Source organism: Polypterus senegalus, chromosome 1 (genome assembly GCF_016835505.1).
Source record: "Polypterus senegalus isolate Bchr_013 chromosome 1, ASM1683550v1, whole genome shotgun sequence".
Classification (NCBI taxonomy): Eukaryota; Metazoa; Chordata; class Cladistia; order Polypteriformes; family Polypteridae; genus Polypterus; species Polypterus senegalus.
In genome coordinates this window covers 92,833,455-92,858,034 of record NC_053154.1, presented here as the reverse complement: position 1 = coordinate 92,858,034, position 24,580 = coordinate 92,833,455, and the positions used below count along the sequence as shown (strand labels likewise).

Genomic DNA, 24,580 nt, shown 5'->3' with positions numbered 1-24,580 from the left:
TTCAAGAATTAGTCACAAGCCAAAATTCATGACCTGTCATGTTATGGCTTCACAGGTAGATCAGATGGCAGCAGCTTACCTGTACTACCACCTCCAAGCCTGTTTCCATGAGTAGTTCCCAGTAATTCCTTATCTGAACAGGAACCAATGACATGCACCACTAATGACAATTATAATTGGGTTTGACTTGTTTATCAGAGTACTGGTCCTCTACTACTCAGTACTTGATATAATTATCTCAACAACACTAGAGCCCATTTTAGAGTAAGAAGCATAAAACTACCGTGACAGTCAAAACATAGCAACACCAATAATGGCTGAAGTTTAACGCCCGAGAAAGCAAGATGGCCATTTTGCTACATACTAAATAAATGAACAAAACCTACGATGAACATGGTGGTGGCATGATGATGCAGTGGTAGTACTGCTGTCTCCCTATAAGGAGACTAGGGTTCACGTTCTAGGTCCTCTCTGCATAAAGCTTGCATGTTCTCCATGTGTCTGTATGGGTTTCCTCCAAGTGCTCCAGTTTCTGCCCACAGACCAAGCACAAGCAGGTGAGATGGAGTGGTGACACTAAATTGGCCTTGAAGAGGGCCTTGCCCTGGGATTGTTCTTGCCTTGGACCTTATGCTGCAGGCCCCCACAAACTTGCTCACGATTAAGTGGAAAATTGAATGGTATGATAAACAGGTAGAGTGACTGATGCTAACAAATGACTAAAAGTGAACGTGAAGCTAATGAAGTGATTAATGTATGCATCACAGAGTAAAAAGAAAAGCATCTGCTGTGCAACACGGCCATCATCATAGTTTTAGTGAGGATATAAAATTCACTGAGTTACCGTAATTACAAGTTGTAAGTACCTTCTTTTTGATTACCATGTGTCTTTTTTGATAGCGTAAAGAGCACCAGGACAGGACAGACTCAAAGACATAGGTGTATTGATCGTGTTGCACAATAAACCCGGTTGATATTTGGTTCCACCAAATCAATAAGCGCTCTTGTTTGCCAGCCGCTACAGTAACAATAAATCTTCCATTTAAAGACTGCATGTTTGTAAATGTTCTACTGGTTAAGTCATTTTGATTTTTAATTATTAAGATTTTTTACTGTGAAGTAAAGAACTTTACTTGCTGGTTCACATGTTTGAAATTCCAGAGTGCCAATGTAATTCATACTTAATTCACATTTGCTGCTATTGGTTATTTCCTGCTTGTTTAGATACCAAAATGATATGTGGGTCATTATTCTTGTACTCTCCTAAAGGCACAAATTTGCAATCTTTAATATAATAAAAGAATACGGTCTGCCTCAGTGTCCATTCCCTTACAGCAATTTGATTGGTCAGACATCTTTGATATAGTCGGTCAGTTTTGCTTTGGTGATGTTATTGAAGCAGGAAGTGTGAGCGTTAGGTGTTAGACGATTAAGGAGGAGAAAAGGCATAGCAGGCACACTGACAAGACAAGAAGACAAGAAGTATAAAACTGGACAGTAGGTGAGCCAGATGCTTGAAAATAATGAGAGAGTCTTGGAAGCAGGCTTTATGGGAACACTCTTGAGAGAGGGAGCATCAGTCAAGAAGTACATTTAGGCCAAGAGGGAGCAAACGTTTTTAAATAATTTTATTATCCATCTTCAACAGAGAGTGTGGCTAGTGTGAAAATAAAGTAATTAGTTATGTGATTACTTTAACAAGGGAGTGGATTGAACAAAGTGGCAGTGCTGGAGAAGTCAGTCTTCAGCTTTCCATGCTGTCAGAATAAGATTAAAAATAAAGTAATCATATAAGCCCTAGTGAAGAACACACCCATCCATCTATTTTGAAGCCAAATCCATTTAATTTGCTCCATCCATTTTAAGGTGCTGTTACATTCTAATCGCCTCTTCTTGTTACCTTATATTACAGTCCATTTTTTTTTTGCATTCATGGTAGCTATGAAAATGCTTTTATAACATAAGTGGTAAGTGATTTTGCTGTTGTGCAGCCCGAGCTTTTCAGTGCCTGGGAGGCTCAGTGTGGTCATCTTTGTTGTAAACTGGATGCTGAAGGAGGCTTCAAAGAATTGTTACCCCACAAAAATGATATACTTTTCCTTCAAGTACAGGAGAGTTTGTCCAGATCACCTCTCTGATTTTGGAGCCTGCAGTGTATCTTCATTTTTGGTTCTGCACTTGCATATGCTGTACATACAGTATATCAGACCTGTTTTTGGAAGGAGAACCAGAGCACACAGAGCTTCTAGGAGAGGCTTAGATCCCTTGTGGTGCCACAACTATGTCAAACAGGTTCTAAAAATTAGTGGATGGATGTTTTACACAATGTTTGTCAAAAGGCCTTGCACAGAGGTGTAGGAAGTGGTGTGTGCTGCTCCTTTACAGCTACAGAGTCCTGGACTCAAATTCTGGCCATTCCGCTGCCTGTGTGGAACTGAAAATGATCAATTGGATCCTCACTAATTAGTCCTGTTCCGTCCCACATGCAAGTTAAGTTTATTAACGTAACATATGTATTAAGTATTTTCTATTGTGCCCTACCATCCTGGGCTCCTACCTTATGGTGACTGATTATGGTAAAATAAGCCAAGCTAAGAGCAGAGCAGCCAAAAATGAAACTTTAAAGGTTCAGCAAATGAATGGATGCTTGATAATGTCTGATGATACCACAGTAGGTTACAGCTCATCATGACCTTGTATTACAAAAACCATGTGCAGAACATAGATGGATGGATGATTCATGACGCTCATAGCTGTCAGGTTTCAGTTCCATGTGGCCATGTAATGCATAAAGTAGCTCTAGAAGATAGATGGACGGATGAACTATCATTGGCTAATGCTACATCATAGACACACACTCTTCTAGCACACATATATACCCCATATTAAAGTGACGCTAAAACACCAGAAAACATTTTAAAACCTACTCAATACAATTCAGATGTAAGGCCATTCTATCCCAACAACACTGGGTACAGGGTTGGGATGAGTGCACACACCTACACTCTCACACATGGGAAATTCAGAATCATTATTTAGCCTAACAAGTGCATCTTTAGGGATGTGGGAGAAAATCAGAGTAGCCAAGGAAAGCCCACACAGACAAGGGGAAAATCTTGAAAGCCTACATGGACAACGCCTGGGCAGGGGGTTCAAACCCAGGACACTGCACCCATGAGGCAATGGCATTAACCACCATACTGAGTTTGAAACCGTTTTATTTTTAAACATGTATTTCTGGTTGTGTAAAACATCCTCTTAATCAGGCTCTCGATCTGTTCAGTACTGGTTCTTCATAAAAATGGCTTGATAAGAGCTTACAGTATATTTATCTTTTTGCTTTCAGAATTGTCCTGGCGCCAACATGCAGGCCAGACTGAAACCCTTGAAACTTGTAAACAAATGTTTAGGAAATTAGAGAGCAGTAGAACTAAAGGATGCAATGCAGACACAGAGGAAAGAGCACAGGAGGTATTAAAGTCTTTGAAATGCATTCCAGTTTTGATCTAAAAAATATGATTTGAATAAGCCGCATCCCACTGAGGATTTATTACTGCCTTGCAGTTGATGCTGCTGGGAAAGGCACCGGTACTTATCATTCTGAAATAGGCTGAGTCTATTTTTCAAACAATCACATGATTTAAAGTGAATCATTCTGGGAACAGAAAAGAGATGCCTATAAAGTGCTAGTGCAGCAATCCTCCAATGTCACAAACAAAACAGCCAGCCATCCAGTCATTCATCGTTCATCATCCCAATCACCAACCCAAGGTCTCCCTCATTATGTTCAAGGTCACTAGAAACAACATACAATCCTGGAAGCTTGGTATCAATGCACTGACCCAGAGCTAATTTAGAGTGCAAATGTAACTAACCGGAGTGCATGTCTTTAAACTTCTGTCACAAGTCTGAAAATTTGTATGTGTCAAAGGGTACTTAAGAAAGGAGTAGACAAAATAGGATTGCAAAGGAAGCTGGGTAAGTGGTGCTGTAAAAGAAGGGCCACAGCAGACTGTACTTGCTATGGAGACTCTGGTCTTATGATATGTGCAGCAAGCAGCTGGAAATGATCTACCAGTCCATAGTAGCCAATACGTATTATGAACCCATAGAGGAAACCCATCCAAACAAGTGGAAAATAAGGAAATTCTACAGAAATGGTTGAGAATTAAACTGCAGTCGAAATGCCATGTGAAGAAACGCTGCCTACTGCACCAATGTGCCTTCTGCAAAAGAAACAATTAAGATGAATACCCATAAGGGAAATATGACTGCATATGTGGAGCAGGCCTCAGGTCACTTTCTGCCTTGTATATGTGCATGTAACTCAAGTTAGATATAAGACTGTATTGGATCTGGAGTTACTGCAACATGAGTTGCCTCTCCTATTCATTAGCTCATCAGCCACTCCTCCAGTCACTATAGCAACACAGATGACATTCCCATCATCTGATCTTTCACTTAACCTAATCACCTACCGTAATCTTATTCTGTCATTTTTGCCTGTTGCTTGGTCAGTGGTGCACCTCACTCCAGTTCATTTATGTCTTTTCCATCTATTTATTTTCCAATTCTTTCAAGTAATATTCATCTAGTAATGCACATCTTCCCAATGATGGAATGAACGAATAATGCATGTTCAGCTACTTCTGGTACTCCCAGTCTTGCCAACATCAAACTTTTTCAAGGTCTTCACTTTGCAAATCAAAAGAGGTAACAGGTGTCAACAGCTGTTTCACTGTCCTCTTGAATTAAGATAGTTTTTGAGGTAGTGGTATAACGAAACTTATAACAAAAATATTTTGTTATAACGGAAAGTTTGTTATAACAAATAAGGGGAAAATATGTATAGTATTGTGCCCTGGGCTGCCGGCAATTCATCACGTCTAGCAGCAAGGACAAGGACAGCTCTGTAGCTGATCTGCTGCATCTGGTAAACAGTAAACCAAGGCCAAAGCAATTGGTTGTCCTCTGTAGTATCAGGGTTAATGCGTACCACGCTTGTTGTTTAGTATTTAACATTTAACACCGGCTTTGATCTGCTCTTCCTCACCTTTTCCAGATCTGTCTTCTCCAGACCACATCTGCCACAGCAGTGATTCCAAGCTTCTAATCTGAGGATAGGAGCTAAAGCAGGACAATTGCCCGTTCTGCGGCTTCAAACAGCTCCTATTTTGAATGAAGTCTTGAGACTGTACCTGCCTTCTCTATTCAATAATGAAGTACCTATATTTTCCTTGAAAACCTAGACTCATCTATGTGTATCTTGTGCAACTCTGTGACCCAAGCTTGACAATATCTGTATAAAAAATAGAGCTTCTTAAATTGAAGAAAATATTTTATTTTAAAGTAAAGCATTATATGTAACTTTATTTATAAACACCCAGGTATGAACACAGAATGAAAATGAGATGTTAGATGTAATTTTTTTAAAAAAGAAATACAGGTATGAACACAGAATGAAAACGAGATGTTAGATATAATTTTCTTTTGAAACAGAAATACACTTATGAGTACAGTATGAAAATGACACATTAGATGAAGATGAAGGCATGATTCCAAAATTCTTTCGCCACATCACTCTTCTTCATCCCAGGATCAACCTTTTCCAGGATTGTTAATTTTTCTTTCAGTGTAAACTGACACCTTTTCTCTCTTTTTTTTTTGTCTCAAAGAAAACGTAGAGAAGTGCTATGAAACCCAAACAGTGCAGTATCTGCACACAGTACAACTACCCACACAGACGCTTGGTGGAGCGCTGACTCAGAATTCGGCTATACCTGTATGATGTCACGCATACACACTCACCAAGTCTGCCCGAGATTGCCCAAGACTGGAACTTTTGCAAAAGACTATTTCTCTCTTTGAGACAACCTGTTGCAGAGTCCCCAAGGCTCTGTGTGGGAACTGCGGCATTAAGCATTTTTTGCATTGCATTATTATCTTCGGTGGCCATTTCAGGTCAAAAAAACATTTGTTATATTGAGATTTACATTTCATTAAAATCAGATTATGACAGTCTACTTTAATGATAAACAAGGTTAAAGTGGACATTTCAAGTTTAAAGCTGAAATTTCCACTTTAATCACAAAATAGACATTTTCATTATGTCCTTATTTTTTTTTCTCTGTGGCTCAAATATGCCGCCATACATTCTGATGGTATTGTAAAGGTGCAAAAAAAAAAAAAAAGACGGCACAGAAGATGGTATGTGAGACTTTTAAAATGTATCGTGTCATAATTTTGGGGAATATGCGACACTTGAATATAAAAACACCATGCATGCATTTGCATGCCGGAATTTTGCTTCACCGCATCGAACCGTTCATCAAACACCAAAGCACGCACATCGACCCTGAAGGATCCTAAAAGCGGCTGGAGTAGCAAGAAATTCAGGGTGGAATTCAGGGTTTGAATGGGGAGAGTTATGACGATATTCCAGAAGAATGTTGTTGTACATGAATAAATATAAGATATCCCCTGAAAATAAGCCATAGTGCATCTTTTGGAGTAAAAATGAATATAAGACCCGGTCTTATTTTTGGGGAAACATGGTAAGTGCTGTGTCTGTGAATGCCAACCTCCAAGCTTTTTTTGTTTTCTCTGATTGATTTGAATTTCAGTACGAGAAAAGCAACATAAATGAACAATAGGAGTTGGTGAGGAAAGCAAGCAAGCTGCTCCAATGGTTTTACTAATTACCCTGCGCTGTACATATAGCAGAGTCGCTTATGATTTTCCTCCATATGTTAATTACACTGTCAACGCCTGCTGAAAGTAATAATACTGTGTAAGAAAAACCTGTAGTGTTGTGTAATTCAGTAGCAATGCAAACCAACAAACACACGCTTACCCTTGTGTGAAAGGTGCGATTTCTGCCATTTTCACATTTTCTTAAAAAATTATAAACAGAAATGATCACGCGTTTGCCAACTCTGTACAAAGATCAAACAAATGCACCAAACCTGGTTTTTTACAAGTCACTGAAAATGCTATTGGATTCCAAAAGTCTTTAGGGGCTTTACACCTTCCTTCAAAAGCTGACTGGGTTTCTGCTGTCAGTCTCTTGAAGGATAAACCTGTTATATCATCCTGGCAAATGTTTCCAGCTTGGCACGAGCAAGGTTTAAATGGCTGAGTGTGAAACACGGTAGACTGGAACTCTATGTTGGTAAAGATCAGCCTGTAATATGCAGGTTCTACAAGCAGTAAATAAAATCAATATTTTTTTATATACAGAGTATAGCGTGGCACAATATGCAGCCCTGCTGTCTCACAGTTCCAGTGTCCTGGGTTCACATCCCATGCCCAGTTATTGTTTGTGTGGAGTCTGCACATCCGCCCCATGTCTATACAGGTTTTTCCCCCACATCCTCTGGTTTTCCTCTCATGTTCCCAAAGACATAAGTGTTGGTGACTACAAACTGGCCGTTAGGTGTGTGAGTGAGAAGACCTCCAAAGACATACTGGTGCCCACTCCAGGATGTGTCATGCTCCCAATGGAGTCTAGTTACATTAAACTGGTCTGAGAACTTAATGTTATCTTCACAGTAAATCATCAAAAAACACAATAATAAAGGAGGAAGGTGAAAAAGAAACAATATATTTCACCATGAGCTTACAAATACTATACTAATACTAATATTGTATTTTACTAAATACCGTATATACTCACGTATAAGACGGGTCTTGAAACCTGAAAAATCGATCATAAAATCAGACCCTGACTTATATGGCCATTCAAAAATGCGACACTTAACATTTTTTTTTCTTTTTACTTCCTCCAATCTCACATTAGTTTCTCAGATGCATCGAATTTTGTTGCAGCAGCGTAGTTACCAATTTCTTTTGCCGCAACAACTTTTAATTTAAAACCAGCTTCTTACTTTCTACTTTTCGAACCCTCCATTGTAGATAAGGTATGCTCTTACTATAAAGGTGTATGAGGGTGTGAGATACAAAAAACACAAAACAGTGCAAATGTTGCTTCGGAATAGTTTGGGTATTACCGTGCGGTCACGTAGGCACAATACATAGAAAAAGAAGGCAGTGTGCTGGTTACTCTCTCAGGAAGGCGTTAGCATATCATAATCTCTTGGACCAATAGTGTGAGTTTCCTGCATTCGACTTATATGACTGACATTATAAAATACCAGAAATTATACGGTAAAATCAAGCCCCGACTTATCCGCGGGAGAAATTATATAAGGTATGTACATTTTGGTGAAGGTGCAGCAAAACACATATTTGGTTTCATCAAAAGCATCAGCTAAATAAAAAAAAATAATTATTGGATTTCATAAGAAAGTTTCAAATAAATAAATTTAAGACAGGAACTTTACATAGAGAGAAACCTAGAGGCATAGTGGTTAGCACTACTGATGCCCAGCTCCTTGATTTAACTCCCTCGTCTGTTCGTTGTTTGTGAGGAGCCCTCACATTCTCCTTGTGTCTTTGTGAGTGTTTCTCCTTAGGCTCCAAAGACATCTGTCTTAGGTTGACAGACAATTCTATATTAAACCATTGTAAGTGCTGGTGTGTTCAAAACTAGACCCTTCGATAGACAGGTGCCTCACCCAAAGTCGGTGCTGTGTTGCACCCAGAACTACCATAGTAGACTCTCCCATTGCACACAAGCATCAATTGGAATGATGTGGTTTGAGAATGTTACATCCATGATCGCTATGCTGCAGACACAGCACTTAGAGCACTTCAGACACATTGTTAGAGTCCATCCGCTCTGGATGTGTGGCCGTAAGCAAGTCTCACAGGGCCAGTGGATAGGGGGCATACGAGGTGCCTCTGAGGCAAAGAGGAGCAGGCAAAAGGGCAAAGAAACTTGGAGATACCACCAAAGTGGTCACAAAGTGCTGTGTCCGCAAACGCTGACCCCCGGAGCTGCTCTGTTACCGGCTTCTGCGGTAGTCCCACCACTTTGGGCAATTGAGCACATGTAAGAGATATGAGGCGTTTGTGGTTAGTAAGACAGTGGTGTGCCTTGGGATGATTTTGGTTACAAAAAGTGTGCCACTACAGAAAAAAGGTTGGGAAACACTGATCTAGACAATAAAGAAAGTAGTTCACAACAAGTGGGAAAGAATGAGTCCTGATTTGGTTCTCTAATTGGCCATTTCCAAGTCTTTTACAAAATGTTCCGATATTTAGTTGTCCTTTCTAATGACTAGATAACAGCATGAACATTGGTATTAAAGACATAACTACCATTCATCCACTCCATTCATTTTCTCCAATTCAGGTCTGAGGTGATGGCCAACAAATAACATTCACCCAAACTCGTTTACTCACAAAACCACCATTCAATCCATACTGCATGGTATGTTGATTGCTTAAACCACAATACATTTTAAATTTTCCATTGCCAATACCGACTATGCCTAGATCCATCTAGCCTGTGTGGTGGATGGCCAAGGCTCTTACCCGGTCGGAATACCTCTGCAGTGGAAGGGCAGGGAGAGAGAGTTTATTCAGGGTACTACCTCTCCCAGAGCGCTAGATGGCAGCTCTCCTGGTTTGCAGTGGTGCCTCAGACACCCACAGTGCTCCATGTGAGTTGAGTTTGGCAAAAGCCCTGTTGGTTTCTGTGGGTACTGCCAGGGTGTGCTGCAGGTAATGCTGAACCCTTTGACCAGCTCTTCTGCCACACCTCGAAGTGCTGCCGGAAGAAGAACACCAGACACCTGGAGTACTTCCAGGTGCCGTACAGAAGGAGCTAGCTGCCACTGCTCCGGAGGCCAGAGTCAGGAGGAAGGGAGACAAAGTTTGCCAGGAGGAGTGAAGGTGTACTGGGAGGAAGAGAAAGAGAAAAAGAAGAAGAAAAAAAAAAGTGCTGTGTCTTTGAGCTTTGGAACTGTGCTATGTAGGTGGGAAACGAGAGAAAGAAAAAGGAAAAAGAAAAAAAATAAAAGTGTGTGTGTGTTGAACTTGTGTCCTGTGTCAGTCTGTGTCGGGTTTGGATGGCATAAGCACCCTCTGAAGGCCACACCTGTCACCTAACTGGCACTAGACTCAACCCTCAGAAAGTAGCTGGTGGCCACTTCTGCTCAGCATACAGCCTCAATGACCCTCATATCAAACTGCTGATTGAAAAAGATGATGATGATGATGATGATGATTATGGCATTTTAACTTCTCAGTCTGCAAGCAGGGTGTTGCATACTGCCTGACAGTTTGACTCAAGAGTTTAAACCCCAGCCTTGTCAAAGCTGAGTGAACCTTGCATGTTCTCCCCATGTCCATGTGTGTTTTTTTCCAGGTACTCTAGTTTTCCACCAAACTCCCAAAGAAAACTGTGCAATTTTAATTGACCCACATAAGGGAGTGTAGGCTGTGGTGGGCTGGCGCCCTGCCCGGGGTTTGTTTCCTGCCTTGCGCCCTGTGTTGGCTGGGACTGGCTCCAGCAGACCCCCGTGACCCTGTAGTTAAGATATAGCGGGTTGGATAATGGTTGGATGGATGGAAGTGAGTGTAGGTGTGCATAAGTATGCCCTATAAAGGACTGGCACCCCGTCCATAATGCTGCCAGATAAGCTCAGACACATAGTGACCCTTGAAATGGATAAAGTGGGTTTAACAACTGATATGCACTACCGTTCAAAAGTTTTAGAACACTTCAGTTTTTTTCAGTTTTTATGGAAATGCATACAGTTTAATGTCTTAATGTTAATTGAACAAATAAACAATGGTAAATAAAAAATAAATCAAGGAATCATTAAGTGCACAAGATTTTACTCAAATTTTTGATCCCTCAAAGTAGCCACCTTTTGCTGACATAACAGCCAAACTGTGGTAATCCTTTTGATTCAGAACGCCAGTCACTAACTCTGCCTCCAGCAAAAGAACGCCAGACCATCTCACCTCTTCCTCCATGTCTGATAGTTGGGGTCACACACTGAGGAACCATCCTTTCACCAACCCAATGGCATACAAACACCCTGTATGATGAACTAAAGATTTCAAATTTTGACCCATCAGTCATAAGACTTTCTTCCAGTCTGCACTAGTCCACTGCTAGTATTTCAAGGCCCTATTTTGTCCTTTAAGGAATGGCTTTCTTACTGCCACTCACCCCATCAAACCTGCAGCTCAAAATCTTCACAGCAGAAACTGAGACCTGCTTTTTTTGACCAGCAATGTTAAACTGTGCTTGAAGATGTTGCGCTTTAAGGTGCCTATCACACAAGCTGGTGACTGTCAAAAACTTGTCTTCTGATTGGGTTGTGACTTTGGGTTTGCCAGATCTCTTCATATCAGAGTTTCTTCCACTTTCCAATTACCTTTGGATTGTGTAGGTCACCGTACTCTCTGACAAATTGATGGTTTTTTTTTGCAATCTCTAAATGAATGTCCTACACTTCTAAGGGTAATAATGCTCTGTCTCTTTTCATTTGTTCATTGCTATTTTCTTGCCATTATCACTGGAATATTGTCCAAGTAGTACTTAAGAGGGTGTAGTAACACAGTCTGTCCCAATTCTGCTTTAAGACAGTGTTTTTTAAGTAATCAACAGAAGTTGGGACACCTGTGCAAATTGTTTGCTTCAATTTACAAGGCGTAATTTACTTTAATTGCTGCAGAACATCTATAGCTTGTAACCTATTAGTCGCTCCCTTAAAAAGGCCCATTAGTGATATTTCATTTTTTTTAGTTTTTGCTAATCTAATCTTTACATTTAAACCTCTGGCAGTTTACTGCTTACATTTTCACCATTTTAGATCATTCATTGCTTTTAAACTGATTAAATCTTAAGCAAAATGGAAAAACTGAGGTGTTGCTAAAACTTTTGACCATTAGTGTATATACGGTCAGTCTGCACACAAATGATGAACACATACAAAGAAATGTTACCCTGAACTGGGGTTCTGTACTCCCAGTTTTACTACCAGTGTCTAAAATAATGAATTCAACACTCCCAAAGTTTAAAATGACACAAACAGACAATCTCACTTCTCTGATTTTTGAAACTGAAAATGCTGTGGTATTTAATTTTACTACATCTTCCCATTTCTAATAATCAAGACTGCCATTATATGGTCTAATTGGGCAAAATTATTGCTTTCTTCATAAATCAGGGCCAGTGACATGAACGTGAAGTTGAAATCTGAAGGTCTAGAAAATGTCTCTTTTATTGTCTTTTGTGTGAAGAAATGATGGAGACATTAGTGTCAATTTACTGTAAAACAAGTTCTAGTGTCCTCACTGAGGACTTTATTTTCAGGTTACTTGAGATATCAGTCTGGACATTTTCAGAAATCATTCAGGTCCACTCTTAGCCTCAGTTCATACTCCTTACTCCACACTCTCTGACACCAGCCCCTTCTCTGGATTTCCTCTGGCACTGTAATGTCCTTTAAATATGAAACTGTACACCATAGTCCAGATGTGGCCTCAGACATTTAAGCAGGTCTTAAATTAAAGGAGTCATTTTGAAAATTGAATGTTTCTACTTTAAATCACCCATTTGGGTGTGGATATTCTATATAAGCAATGCTCAAAGGCACAGGGAAAAAATGTAGAAGATGCATTTCTGCCACGCTCCATGATGCTAAAAATATCTTGCCAAGCAGTGGAACTGGTGGGGAGGGTCAGCGCAAGAACGGCTGACAGGATGACACAGCCCAACTATAGAGCTTCTATAGTGAAGGTCTTAAAGGAGAGTAACTGTAGAGCTCTGTTTGTATTTTAAAGAATGATTCCCACAATGCTGATCTTCTGAACTTCCAAAAATAGCCCAAATGAATCACGTTCACTCCAGCAACAGCTCACTTAGTAAAACTGATTTCTAGAGGACGCAGCATGCAGTGTGCCAGCAGACACTGACTGAGAGCGTGTGAGTCAGCAAGATATCACAACTGGAGCATCTGACTACCCAGAAGACACTGGGGACAAAATAGAAACTCCAAGTTTACTAATCTTGGTGGACACCTGAGAGGAAACCTCGCCTCAAGTGATGCAAGAGGGAAAATCCACTTGGTTTTCTTCACAGCTGCTCTCACTTGTATGTGCCAGGGGTGCCTAAATGTGGTGACATAAATGAGAAGGCACAAAGGCAAGCTTACATTTCTTTGTATTTAGAAGGATTCCTTGTCAGAGAAAGGAAAAAATACACAAGACGTTTCAGCCCAGTGTATTAAAATTGGAAAAAGTGGGCTTGTAAACAGACATTCATCAGAGTGTTTGGGTGAAAAGATTGATCAAATGTGAAGTGTGTGTGACAGCTCCATAAACAGATAGCTTTTAAGTTGAGGGCAGTAAAGTGCAGTATTAGTAATTCAAACAAACAGAAAATAGAGAAAAATCCTATTACTAATATCATTTTATACTTTATTTATATATTGGTTTTCTACCTTACCCAGCTTGCAACCTCTAAAAGAATACAAAAACGGACTAAAGAGAACTGTCAAATTTTCAAAAAATCTCTGAATTTAAATCTAGAATGAAGACTCATGACTTGAGCATAGTGGACTAGTGAGTGGTTGGCTTCTGTGTTGTACGAGTTACAACACAGAAAACAAGTATTCACTCCGTTGAATGCTTTCACATTTTATTATTATAAAATACAGAATTATATTTAATGAATTCAATAAACTATTTTGCATTGTATTTTTGTAATCAATTTAGGTCACGTAGCAGATACCTATTTTCACATTGATATTAAAATGTCTTTTTCTGTTAATCAGTATCAATAAAGCCAAACTAAATCCCCTCTTAGTTGGTATTTGGTACACTGTATTAATCCTTGAGGGCAAATTGTCTATTCACATGACCTTTGGGGGTCAGAGCACTGGGTCAGTCATTGTACAGCATCCCTGGAGAAATTTCCAGGCCATGGGCCTTGCTCAAGAGCCCAACAGAGTAGGAACCCTTCTGGCAGTCTTTATTCAATGTTAGCAACCTACGGCACATGTGCCAAGAGTGGCATGCGGAACTATCTTCATTGACACTCTGAACTGAAATATAGTAAAAAAATATATATTTTAATTACAGCGCACGCATTCGCGCCCTCACCTACATTTTGTGTATGTGACTGACATGTAAAGGGACAGCATATGTTCAGTGCCAGCCGTGGTACGTTAAAACAAAACCTTGTTATTATTAAGTAATATACTGCCCTAAAATGACTCATAAAAGACAAAAACTTGATGTTTGCTCTTTTCAAGACTCTTGGATGAATGAATATGGATTTGTACAACCAAAGCATCGTGCGTGTGTGCGTTATGCTGTGTATGTGTTGGGTGTCATACGTCAGATGTACAAAGACATTATCAAACTAAACATTAGTCAACGTTTAAAAACTCTGATGAGAAAAGTGAAGGTGTAAAAAAGGCCATTACTAGCTTTAAGAAACAAACTACTTATTTTATACAAATAATTGGAACCAAAAATAAGGCCACTGAATGTAGATATAAAACAATTTGAAAAACATTCTTTTCACATATGATCCTGTGTATTTTAAAATATTGAATGAGCAATAATATAAGATCCGGTTATAATGGGCTTCAAAAGTACAGTATGTACAATTTTGATACTATATATAACAAAACTGGTAGAATTATGTCGGCACACACAGAATAACATTGTAGCATAGGTTCAGCATGACACCGCTGAAAGGTTGCCGACTCCTATTATATAACAATAAAGTGGGAAAACTTCCAAGAGGGTGACTACATTTTATAGGCACTGTATCTGACTATATAACTGTGGTGGTTCTGCCCTTTTTTCCTTTCTAGTTTTTACTGCTGCTGTGCTACCATGACCAAATCACTCTAGATGTCAGAGTACTAGTCAGATGATAGCTTTGTGGTGTCAATTTAATACCACCAAAGGAATGTGGACACAAGATGGTTTCGTTTTTGCTGACTCAGCTGGAATTTCTCTCCTCCATTCCCCAATAGCCCTTACTTCAAAATGTCGATATTTACTTTGTCTTTTTTTCAGGATTGCAATAAATCAAATGTATTCTTCAATTGAAAAGTGACGCAACTTATGCAACACCCTAAATTTAAACTATAAATAGAAAGTACCTTTATATATATTTTAATAATTATATTTCAATAAATATAGATATAAATATAATACTTCAGTTCAACTTTCAACACCATCATCTCTCAGAAGCTCATAGGGAAGTCGAGTCTACTAGGCTACAACATTTCCCTATGCAATTGGATCCTTGACTTCCTGACAGAGAGCCCCCAAACAGTCCACTTTGGAAACTCCATCTACAATACCATCACACTGAGCACTGGTGCCCCCCTCGGGTTGTGTACTCTGCCCACTTCTGTACACTCTACTGACTCACACTGTACGGCTGCATACAGCTCTAATACTTTCGTTGAATTTGTGGATGACACAATGTTGGTGAGTCTCATCAGCAATGGACTTCAGCGAGCTAACAGAAAGTAGCTATGATGATTGGCAGACAGGTGCAAGTGCAACAATCTGTTAATTAATGTGAACAAGGTGAAAGAAATGACTGTTGACTTAATGACAGCCCATGCTGTCCACACCCCATTGCACATCAGGGACTCTGCAGTGGAATTGGTTAAGAACACCAAATTTCTTTGTATGCATCCCGGCAATTAACACCACCTCCATAACCAAGAAGGCATCTCCACTTCCTTCAGTGGCTAAAGTAAGCAAGGATACCCCAACACATTCTACACCTTTGAGAGTATCCTGACCAGCTCCATCTGTGTCTGGTTTAGGTACTGTAGTGTCTCTAAATGTAAGGTCGTAAAAAACAAAAACAGATCATTGGGACCTCTCTGCCCTCCATTAAAGCTGTCAACCCAGAAGAAGAACAGCAACCCCACCTTAAATGTTCTGCCTTGTGCTGTCTGACCTGATCACCGTGTTACATGATTTTTTAATGATTTACCTCTCTGTTTTCTAACTCACTTACAAGGCAGCCAGGGCCTATCTCAGCAGCACTTCTTGCAAGGCGTGAATCAGCCAATCACGCAAATTGGTAGTGGCTAATTAACCTAAAATACACATCTTTGTGATGTGGCGTTACTGGATGAAACGCCACATAGACGGGGGAGAACATGCAAACTCAATACAGTCAGTAACCAGGCAGAGATTGTCTGGAGCTGTGAGGTTGCAGTGTTAACCTCTGTGTCACTCCATTCTTACCATAGTAGATTTTTCAATCTGCACATGTACTCCGAGTCAGTCTTCTGAGACGTGCTCTGTGTAAGATCAATAACTGAACTGAATTCAACAGAAGTGATTATGTCAAAAGAGGGCACTTGCTTAGACTGAAGATGAAATCTAATTGGTGGACTCTTATGTTAAAAATGTATCCATGAGACATAAATGGTTAAAACCCCTAAAGATATGGACTATCACAGGCACTGAAAGAGCACATTCTGAAGGAGCCAGATGATAGAATATGCTACTAAGAAATCGAAAATATAACACAACTGGAAACTTGAACCAGAGTTGGAAGCTTCTAATGTATATCTATTGTGGAGGACTGCCGGCTTCATACTCCGGTCCTCACCCCCAGGCCACCAGGAGGAGCTCTCCCGACAGCAGGATTGTGCCCCGACTTCCAGCAGGGCATCACAGACCTTGTAGTGTTTATACACAGCCCTTCTGGATACCTTGGGGGCCGCTGGGAGTCGCTGTAGGGGGGCTCGTGGGCTCATATGTGCCCTATAACCAGGGAGTACGTCACGGTCACGTGACAGGAAGAAACGACGTGCTCCCGGGTTGAAGAAAAGGACTGTTTACCCTGACCCGGAAGGAATAAGGAACTGTGGACTGGTTGGGCAGGAACACCTCCGGGTCAGGGGCTATAAAAGGACTATGGGAAAGTCCAGACACTGAGCTGAGCTGGGAGGTAGGAGGGCGAAGTGTCTGGGTGAGGAGGAGAGAGGAATAGTGTGTTTATTTGGTGATTTATGAGTGGAAGGTGCTTGGTGCACTGTGCTAAAGATAATAAAGAAGTCTTGGACTTTTATTGGGTTTCTGGAGTCGTACCTGAGGGTTCAAGGGAGCACTATTTCCCCCTACTGCCACACTATATATATACAATCCAAATCCGCTTTCATGAGAGAACTACTTAACGGATTTGGATCAGGTTTTTCTCTATAATTTACTTGAACATTCTGGTTGCAACTTCTCTCATCTCACCAAATATCATAGTTTGCTTGCAGTACTGATTTATTTGCGTGAATCCAAGAGAGTGGCTGCAGTCCGAGGGGAGAGGGGTGAGGCCCTCCTCACTTACGCGTTAGCCTCCATTCAAGTCAGTCTACCCCTCACCATGTGTTGGAGCGTGCCTTGCCTCCGCTTAGCTAGCGATACCTGTTTGTTTAACAGACATTATCATCTACAGATTGTTAAGGAGTAACGTTTGATGTTTTTGAGAGAGAGATCACAGCTATGTGTGTTTTAGAGGGTAAGTGCTGATTGGCAGATATCACGGCCACGTGCTCTTCTCCCTACGTGGGGGACACTCTCCTGTCAGAGCTGAACACAGATACAGTGCCAACATTTGACACTGCAGCGTGCCTACCTACTTGACCAGAATTAAATTTTTTTTACATTTTTTATTGCTTTTTAAAGTTTGTCCTGGTTCACTGCTATGTAGGCAGAGCCACAGGGGACAGCTAGTATTTTGTAAACTAATTAATAAAAGACACAAAGAATTGATTTTATTCTCACATTTGCAACAAACAAATATGTAAAAATATCAAAATATCAAATACGAGTAACTTGAATTAGTGTATAATTTTTTATATCCCTAAATAAGTGTACACTAACAATGCTTCCACATTTTCTTTCACACAAAATGAAATTTATGTTAAAAATTTGAGTAAGAACTCTAAAGCAGCATGTTTGTGCTTACAGAACAAGGCTTGCATACTGGATTTTTCTCTGTGTGGCATTCTTAAATATGTCAATTTTGTCACCTTGAGGTTGTATTTCCTTTTGCATCAAAATATCTCTTTGATCAATTTTTATAAAAAAAAAAACATATTCAGTTTCTAACCTGTTTATCAAGTCCAGGGAAGCTTTTATTGCCAAGTATGAACCAAGGTAGGATGAGGTGCCAGTCTATCCAAGGGCACACTTACACTCACCAGACCAATTTAAAATAGTCAATCCAGTCACACAGATTTGTGTAGAAGCCCCGTGAATGTTGGGAGTGCTGATGATCCCCATTGAGCACATGGGACATTTAAAGATATGAGACATTTGATATGTGTCTGTAGGACTCCACAGTGCAGTACAGTAATTACAGCACAGCCTAAATGAATCATTCAAAGGATATGAAACACTTCTCAGTTATTTGGTCTTGTTTGCAGATCAGTCACCAAATGAAAAGAACACAACTGCCTCAATAGATAGGCACAGCTGGCTGGCATGTGGAGGCTGCTGTTTCAACAGTAATCATGCTGAGACACTTGAATCAACTGGAAAAGGACATTGTCTTTTAGACGAAAAGGATATTTGAACTCTAGACAAGCAAAATGTACAGTATAAATTATTCATCTATATTCTGAGCGCATTATGATATTATTCTGAAGCCTGTAGGATACAACAGCCCATGTGATTTTATTGTTTAAAAGCAGCAGAGCTTATTGACATGTAATCTGTAATATTTAATCAGATAAACCAATAAAGCATCCATCCATCCATTATCCAACCCAATATATCCTAACTACAGGGTCACGGAGAAAGCATTTACTACCTTATTATTCTTTTACATAAGCCAACATACGGATGAAAGTTCACGACTAAGGGGACATCTTTAAGTTACAGAGGCTGTGTGGCCTGGTAGCAAAGATACTGGACTTTAAGGCACAAGGCAGCTGCTTCAGTCCCCTCCATTCCCTCACCATGTGACCCTGAGAATGTCACTTAAATTGTCAGCACTCCAGCTGTGAAAATACAGACACAAATGTGCTGGGCACGTGGTGAATAAAAGAATTAATTAGTAGCAGTACAAATAAAATGTTAGTGGATTGATCCAATGCTGACGTTTCCAACAGTTTAACTCTAATATTACGTCAGGGCATATGAAAATAACATGAGTTAAACTAGTAAACATTTACAGTGAGAGGAAATAATATTTTATTATGTCTTACAAAGCTTAATTCATATTCCATGATAATGGTGCCTGAAGCAGCAGGTTGTTTAGTTAAGTAAAAGGCATGACGTACAGAAAAAGAAACACATTTTATCACATTCACCCTGTCAGCAGGGTAACAGGGACAACAGCTCAGAACACGTGTAGGCATCAAGTTAAATACAACAGAAACACACTTAACCCAATTCATCATCCCAGGGGCCAGGAGCCTAACCTGGACGCTTGGAGCACAAGACAGGAATCAGCCCTTGACAAGCTGTCAGGGCACATTGACACACAGCTAAGCTTGTCAATGCTTAATAAAATGTGCACATTTTGTGAGTATGAAAGGAATGAGATTACCAGAGAAAATAAGCTTGAAAACATGAAGAAAGTGCCGGAATACAGCCCAGAGCCCTAGAGCAGTGAAGCAGCAATGTTAAAACCACACCACCATGGCATGATGGCATTTGCATTCTAAGTAAACAAACTGGTAAAATGGCTAAGAAATTCTTACACTGTGCATGATGTGGACCCATACTATTAAACACTATTTATCAGTTCTAACATTAAAAGTATTAAAATGTGAAGCACAAAGGTGCTATTTCTATGCCCACCAATAACTTGATGCAGATGCACTGCATATATAAAGCTGGTGGGTTTATTTTATTATGGAAGATGCTACAATATATAAATATTCATATATATTATTACTAACAAAAATGTTAAAAACTTAAGCTAATTCATTCTGGGTCAATACGGTGTCACCAGTTTATTTAACAGCATGACTTTGTTCTTCTGGAAGACAGGCAGAGTTAACACTGGGAGAACATGCAACTCCTACACAGACACCATCCCAGCCATTTACAGAATCTAAAGATAGGGGGCATTTTATGTCAGTCATGGATAACATATAGACAGGGCAAATATCAAATGAAATTACTTTTTACACAAACCTATAGAGCTTTGTTTGCAGTATTGGGGCATCCAACTACTTTTCAGGAAACATCTTTCCAAATTACATGTAATGACTGCTACATCACAAGTCTGAGTCCTGTATTGTCACCCCAGATGTCTTAAATCTTAACACAGCTACAATGCACATCCTCCTTAAACCAGCTTGGAGAAATGTCATGTCAAAGCCCATCTTGGCATCACTGAGCAAAAGGCAACCCCAGACAGAGCACCAGTAATTAAAACATCTCTGTTATCAAAATTAAAATCAGTCTTGTGTGTTTTGGTTTTAAAATTTAATACAAAAAAATCAAAAGAACCGAATACACAAAAATCGTGCAATGTGTAAAATATTAAAATGAGCCCAGTGTTTAGCACTCTGCCCTGCTCTTTGACTCCCTGCCCTGTCTGTGTAGAAGGTGTGTGTGCCTAAGGGATTCCTAATGTTACAAAATAATTTAATGCCTTTAAGGCATTTGATGATTTAATCATTTTCCCTGGAAAGGGGAGCCTGTGCCTATCCCAGCACCACTGGGCACAAGGTGGAAACAAGCCATGGGCATTGAGTCAGTCCATTATGGTGCACACTGCCACTTACTTTCACAGGGTCAGTTTAGAGCTGCCCTCTAAACTAGCATGTCTTGTTGATGTGGGAGAAAAACAGGATTACTTGCAGCAACAGGGAGAACATGCAGGTCCCACACTATTAAAAATAATGGCATTTCCTGTTTCCTTACGCCATTCTCGGAAAGGTTCTCTACATATAATGGTGGGTTTTTTGTTCTTTGAAAAGCTGAAATGTTTAATGTTTGATAGGCTATCTAGCCGGATACTAACAGATTAAGAAAATCAGAAGATTGCCTGTGGTATTGTATGCCGCAAAAGTCCCTTTAAAATGATGACCAATTGGTATTTCACAAATCTATATCCATTTATTCATGTATGGTTATTTAATGTATGGAACCTGTTATGGATCGAAATAAATAAAGTTTCCTTCTGGTGACTGTGGGTGGGTCTTTTAGGGACCAAAAATGGTTCCCCAATGGCATCTCTCTGAAGAACTGCTATGGCACGAGTGCACATAGAACTCTGGAACAGTAAGGCAGCACCACACACTGCACCACCTCATTTCTAGATGGCATGTTTGGTGAATATGAAAATATCATTTCTATTTGGGGATTAATACTGTGCACCAAATACCAGAAATATAGTGCCTCTTGAGAGTAGCTAAGGTTAGCACTCAGTCAGGGCTAGTCAATACTGTATAACTTATTTAGTATTGCAGAAACCAAATGGGAGGCATTATTCCACAAACCCATAAAGGCACTGATTCCCATCAAATCTTTAAAAAACTGCCTGCCTCATCACATACAAATAAGTAGTGTGCCTGATAGTTTAAATGACGTCCTCCTCGTAGTTAGGGCACTCCATACTGACTAGAGTCCCGACCGGGGGTCCCTGCCTCTCACTACCAGGACAGATTTAGCAAAGCCGTCTTCAGAATTATCGTGGAGGTACAAAAGAGTATTATTTGGGATTATCTTTGTTTAAATAATCAAGCTCTAGACCACTGGAGTTTAAACGACAACACTAATTACCGTCTACCTGCCTAGACTACAACTAGAGACATGTATGTAAACAGTTACAGGCGATACCTCGCAATGTACAGCACCAGTGTAGCCAGTTTAAAACACGGCGGCTAGCGTGCCATAATCACAGCCCGTGTGACACTGATCCTTAATATTTCAATGAAATAAAACGGTCCTTTTCAAGATGTAAAATCTTCACCGAGAATATAACGGAAAATAGAAAATATTACTGCCCTATACCTACTGCCCCTTCTGTACCGTCCTATTACGCGCACTTTAGAATCTTTACCCGTGGCCCCCTTCTCCCGGTAGGATTTCTCCGGATTTATAGTAGACACCCATTCCCTCGTGTATGAGCAATAACAATCCCGAGTGGCTTTGTCACTGTCTCAGAGGCCTCTTGTCTCCAGGAATGCTATTAATCACCGACCCCCGCTGCCTTTTAAGGAGTACAGCGATGTCTATCCCACATTTGAGCCCCGAGCTCTTGCCTATAGTGCCCAGTCTGTGTGGGTGACGCAGGGGCGTGACGCCGGTTTACAAAGAGCACAGGCTGCTCATCTGCCCCTTCCTCTTCTCCACGTTTCAAGCCCACTAACGTCAACCGAGTATGGGTCAGAGGCCGGCCGTTCTGGACTTCGGCACTTTGAAATTGAACGAAAACAACAGAAAAAAAGAAAGAGCAAACTGGGGCAATTTAATACAAGCCGTTGATTCCTTTTCTAACAAAAGACCCCCCTCATAGTCTCGACCTAAACTTACCTCCAGTGCCGTCATCCAGAGACGACTTCATCTCGATCAAAGTTTCATGGTTGCCTTTGGTGCACATCTTGCTCCTGAAGCCGGCTGTTCGCCAGTCCCAAGATCAGAGGAGGGTAGAAAGCGGGTCCTTCAGTCCCGATCAGTTCTACCAATCCAGTCTGGTCAGCTTGCTCCTGTCTGCAGCAGCCCTTACCTCCGACTCGGCTCTGCTACTTCGTCTCACATCAGACCCTTAGCTCCGCGCTGGCAAGAAGACACATTACACTTAAAGGGGTGGGGCCGTGCGCAATTTACTGTCGTCCAAAATAAAAGGTAAGAAAGACCGCAAGTCTGCTTATCTAAAGCAAAGTGCAAGAGATAAATAACGTAAGCATATTCGAACATACCGTACATGAAAGATCAGGCAGTAAAATGACACGTGTTCGGAAGAATCAAATACAAACGAAACAAGCAACACTGTAGGATGGAGATGAATGGAACTGAGCCTCTAGCAACACCCCAGTATCATTCTGAAATTTCGTTTTCAATTATCTATCTATCTATCTATCTATCTATCCCGTTTGTCTCCCCATCGATCATTGGACAGACCTGTGCGTAATCAATTTTTCATATTAATTTAATTGAAAAAAGCAGAATATTCTTTCTCTTTGCTCCAAATCAGAGCGAAATAGCATTTTGGAAAAATTCAGAAAACGATATTAACGGTTGCTATCTAAACGTATATCGTTGCCTTCAGATTGCTTTAAGAAGTTTGCATAAGGGCACAGTAGCCTACTGGCTGATCAAGGTTTGTTTTAAGTTTTCATAAATCAACATTGTGAAACCAGTAATATTACGGTAAGGAATCAAACAAGCATTTTTCATGTGGTAAATAAACATAAAGCATGTTTAGATCTTGGGTTCGCTTATTCATTCCTTTTTTTATTATTGGTGCTTTTTCCAGGATGGGTTTGTGGGAAGCAAGGGCCTGTACTGCCAGGTCTGAACATAATTCAGGGTCTAACCAGTACAGTATGTGCCATCAGTTCTTTGCATGGGGCACACAGTCAGGTGCCAAGCCGTTGAGCTAAGTTAGAATTGCAAAATAAACCTAAAGTAATATTTAAGACTTTGAGATATGGAAGGAAAATCAGATCCGCAGAATGTGTATGCCACATTCAGACAAAGACGAGACAGAGAATTAAATTGAGGTCCGTAGAGCTGTGAAAAAGCTGCACTCACCATTATGTCACCTGTGATGCAGGTCTGCAAAAATAAACTCTTAATTTTAATTGTAAAGTTTTTTTTAAACTAATGAGCAATAAAAACATAATCAGAAGGTTTCTATCATGTCACATTTAAGTAGAAAATCATTAAAATTTATCAAATTACAAGATTCATGTCAATAATATTGTTCTAAATCAATTCAACAATATTTAGTCAATCTAGTATTCTGAAACAAATGTAAACAAAACAAAAATACATATTTATTGATTTACATATAGCTTCTCTAGTTTTTGTCACTTCTTAGTTTTTTTTGTCCAAAACATCATTTAGTGGCCTGTCATTTGTTCACTTTTTCTGAGGCATTTGTCATCTAGCAGTAGTCCACCATTACAATGATATCTCAATGTCTCTGGGACCTACCTCTCCATGTCCTTGATATCCTGATGGAATGTTTTCCCATACTCTTCACTCATCAAGATTTTCAGGGGAGAATTCCGAATGCAAATCTAAAAAGAAAAACTTATGTTGCAATCCAATTTAACTAGTACATTTTTAATAATTTCTTTATAATTTGGATCTTTATTGTTATCTAAAAACTTACAAATGACTTCTTTCAATGACATCCACACCTCTCATTCGGTGCCATTTATCAAATTCTACATCAGAAATCAGTTTTTTAATATCAGGTCTTGCAAAAACACCCTCTTTCAATTTAGCCTCTGACAAACCTAGAAACTTGCGACACAAGTACATAAAACATGCTCCATCTTTTGATAGGGCTTTGACAAACTGCTTCATTAAACCAAACCAAATATGAAATGGTAGTAGCATCATTTTATTTGAATCTACCAAGCTAAGTCTGATGATGTCTTTGGCACCAAGCTGTGTGTTTGATTCTAGCTGACCATTTCTACTGAACCTACTGTCAATTCTTGGCTTTGCTGTCCAGCTCACTGAGAAAACCAGGGAA

General features: G+C 40.0%; 1 protein-coding gene across 6 annotated transcripts in view; it reads right to left on the bottom strand.

Annotated features, from left to right (window-relative positions):
• The window catches only part of LOC120529571 (anoctamin-5-like), a 128,648-nt gene extending 105,854 nt beyond the window's left edge, over positions 1-22,794 (bottom strand). For 3 of the 6 annotated variants that reach the window (XM_039753489.1, XM_039753511.1, XM_039753504.1), the window contains exon 1: positions 22,405-22,792. In XM_039753489.1, the coding sequence (XP_039609423.1) occupies positions 22,405-22,471 (67 nt within the window). In that variant the 5' untranslated portion in view covers positions 22,472-22,792. Of the gene's footprint in view, positions 1-22,404 lie in introns of all 6 variants that reach the window. The other 3 variants (XM_039753481.1, XM_039753497.1, XM_039753521.1) reach the window with 3 other exon arrangements.
• Between the last annotated feature and the right edge of the window lie 1,786 nt (positions 22,795-24,580).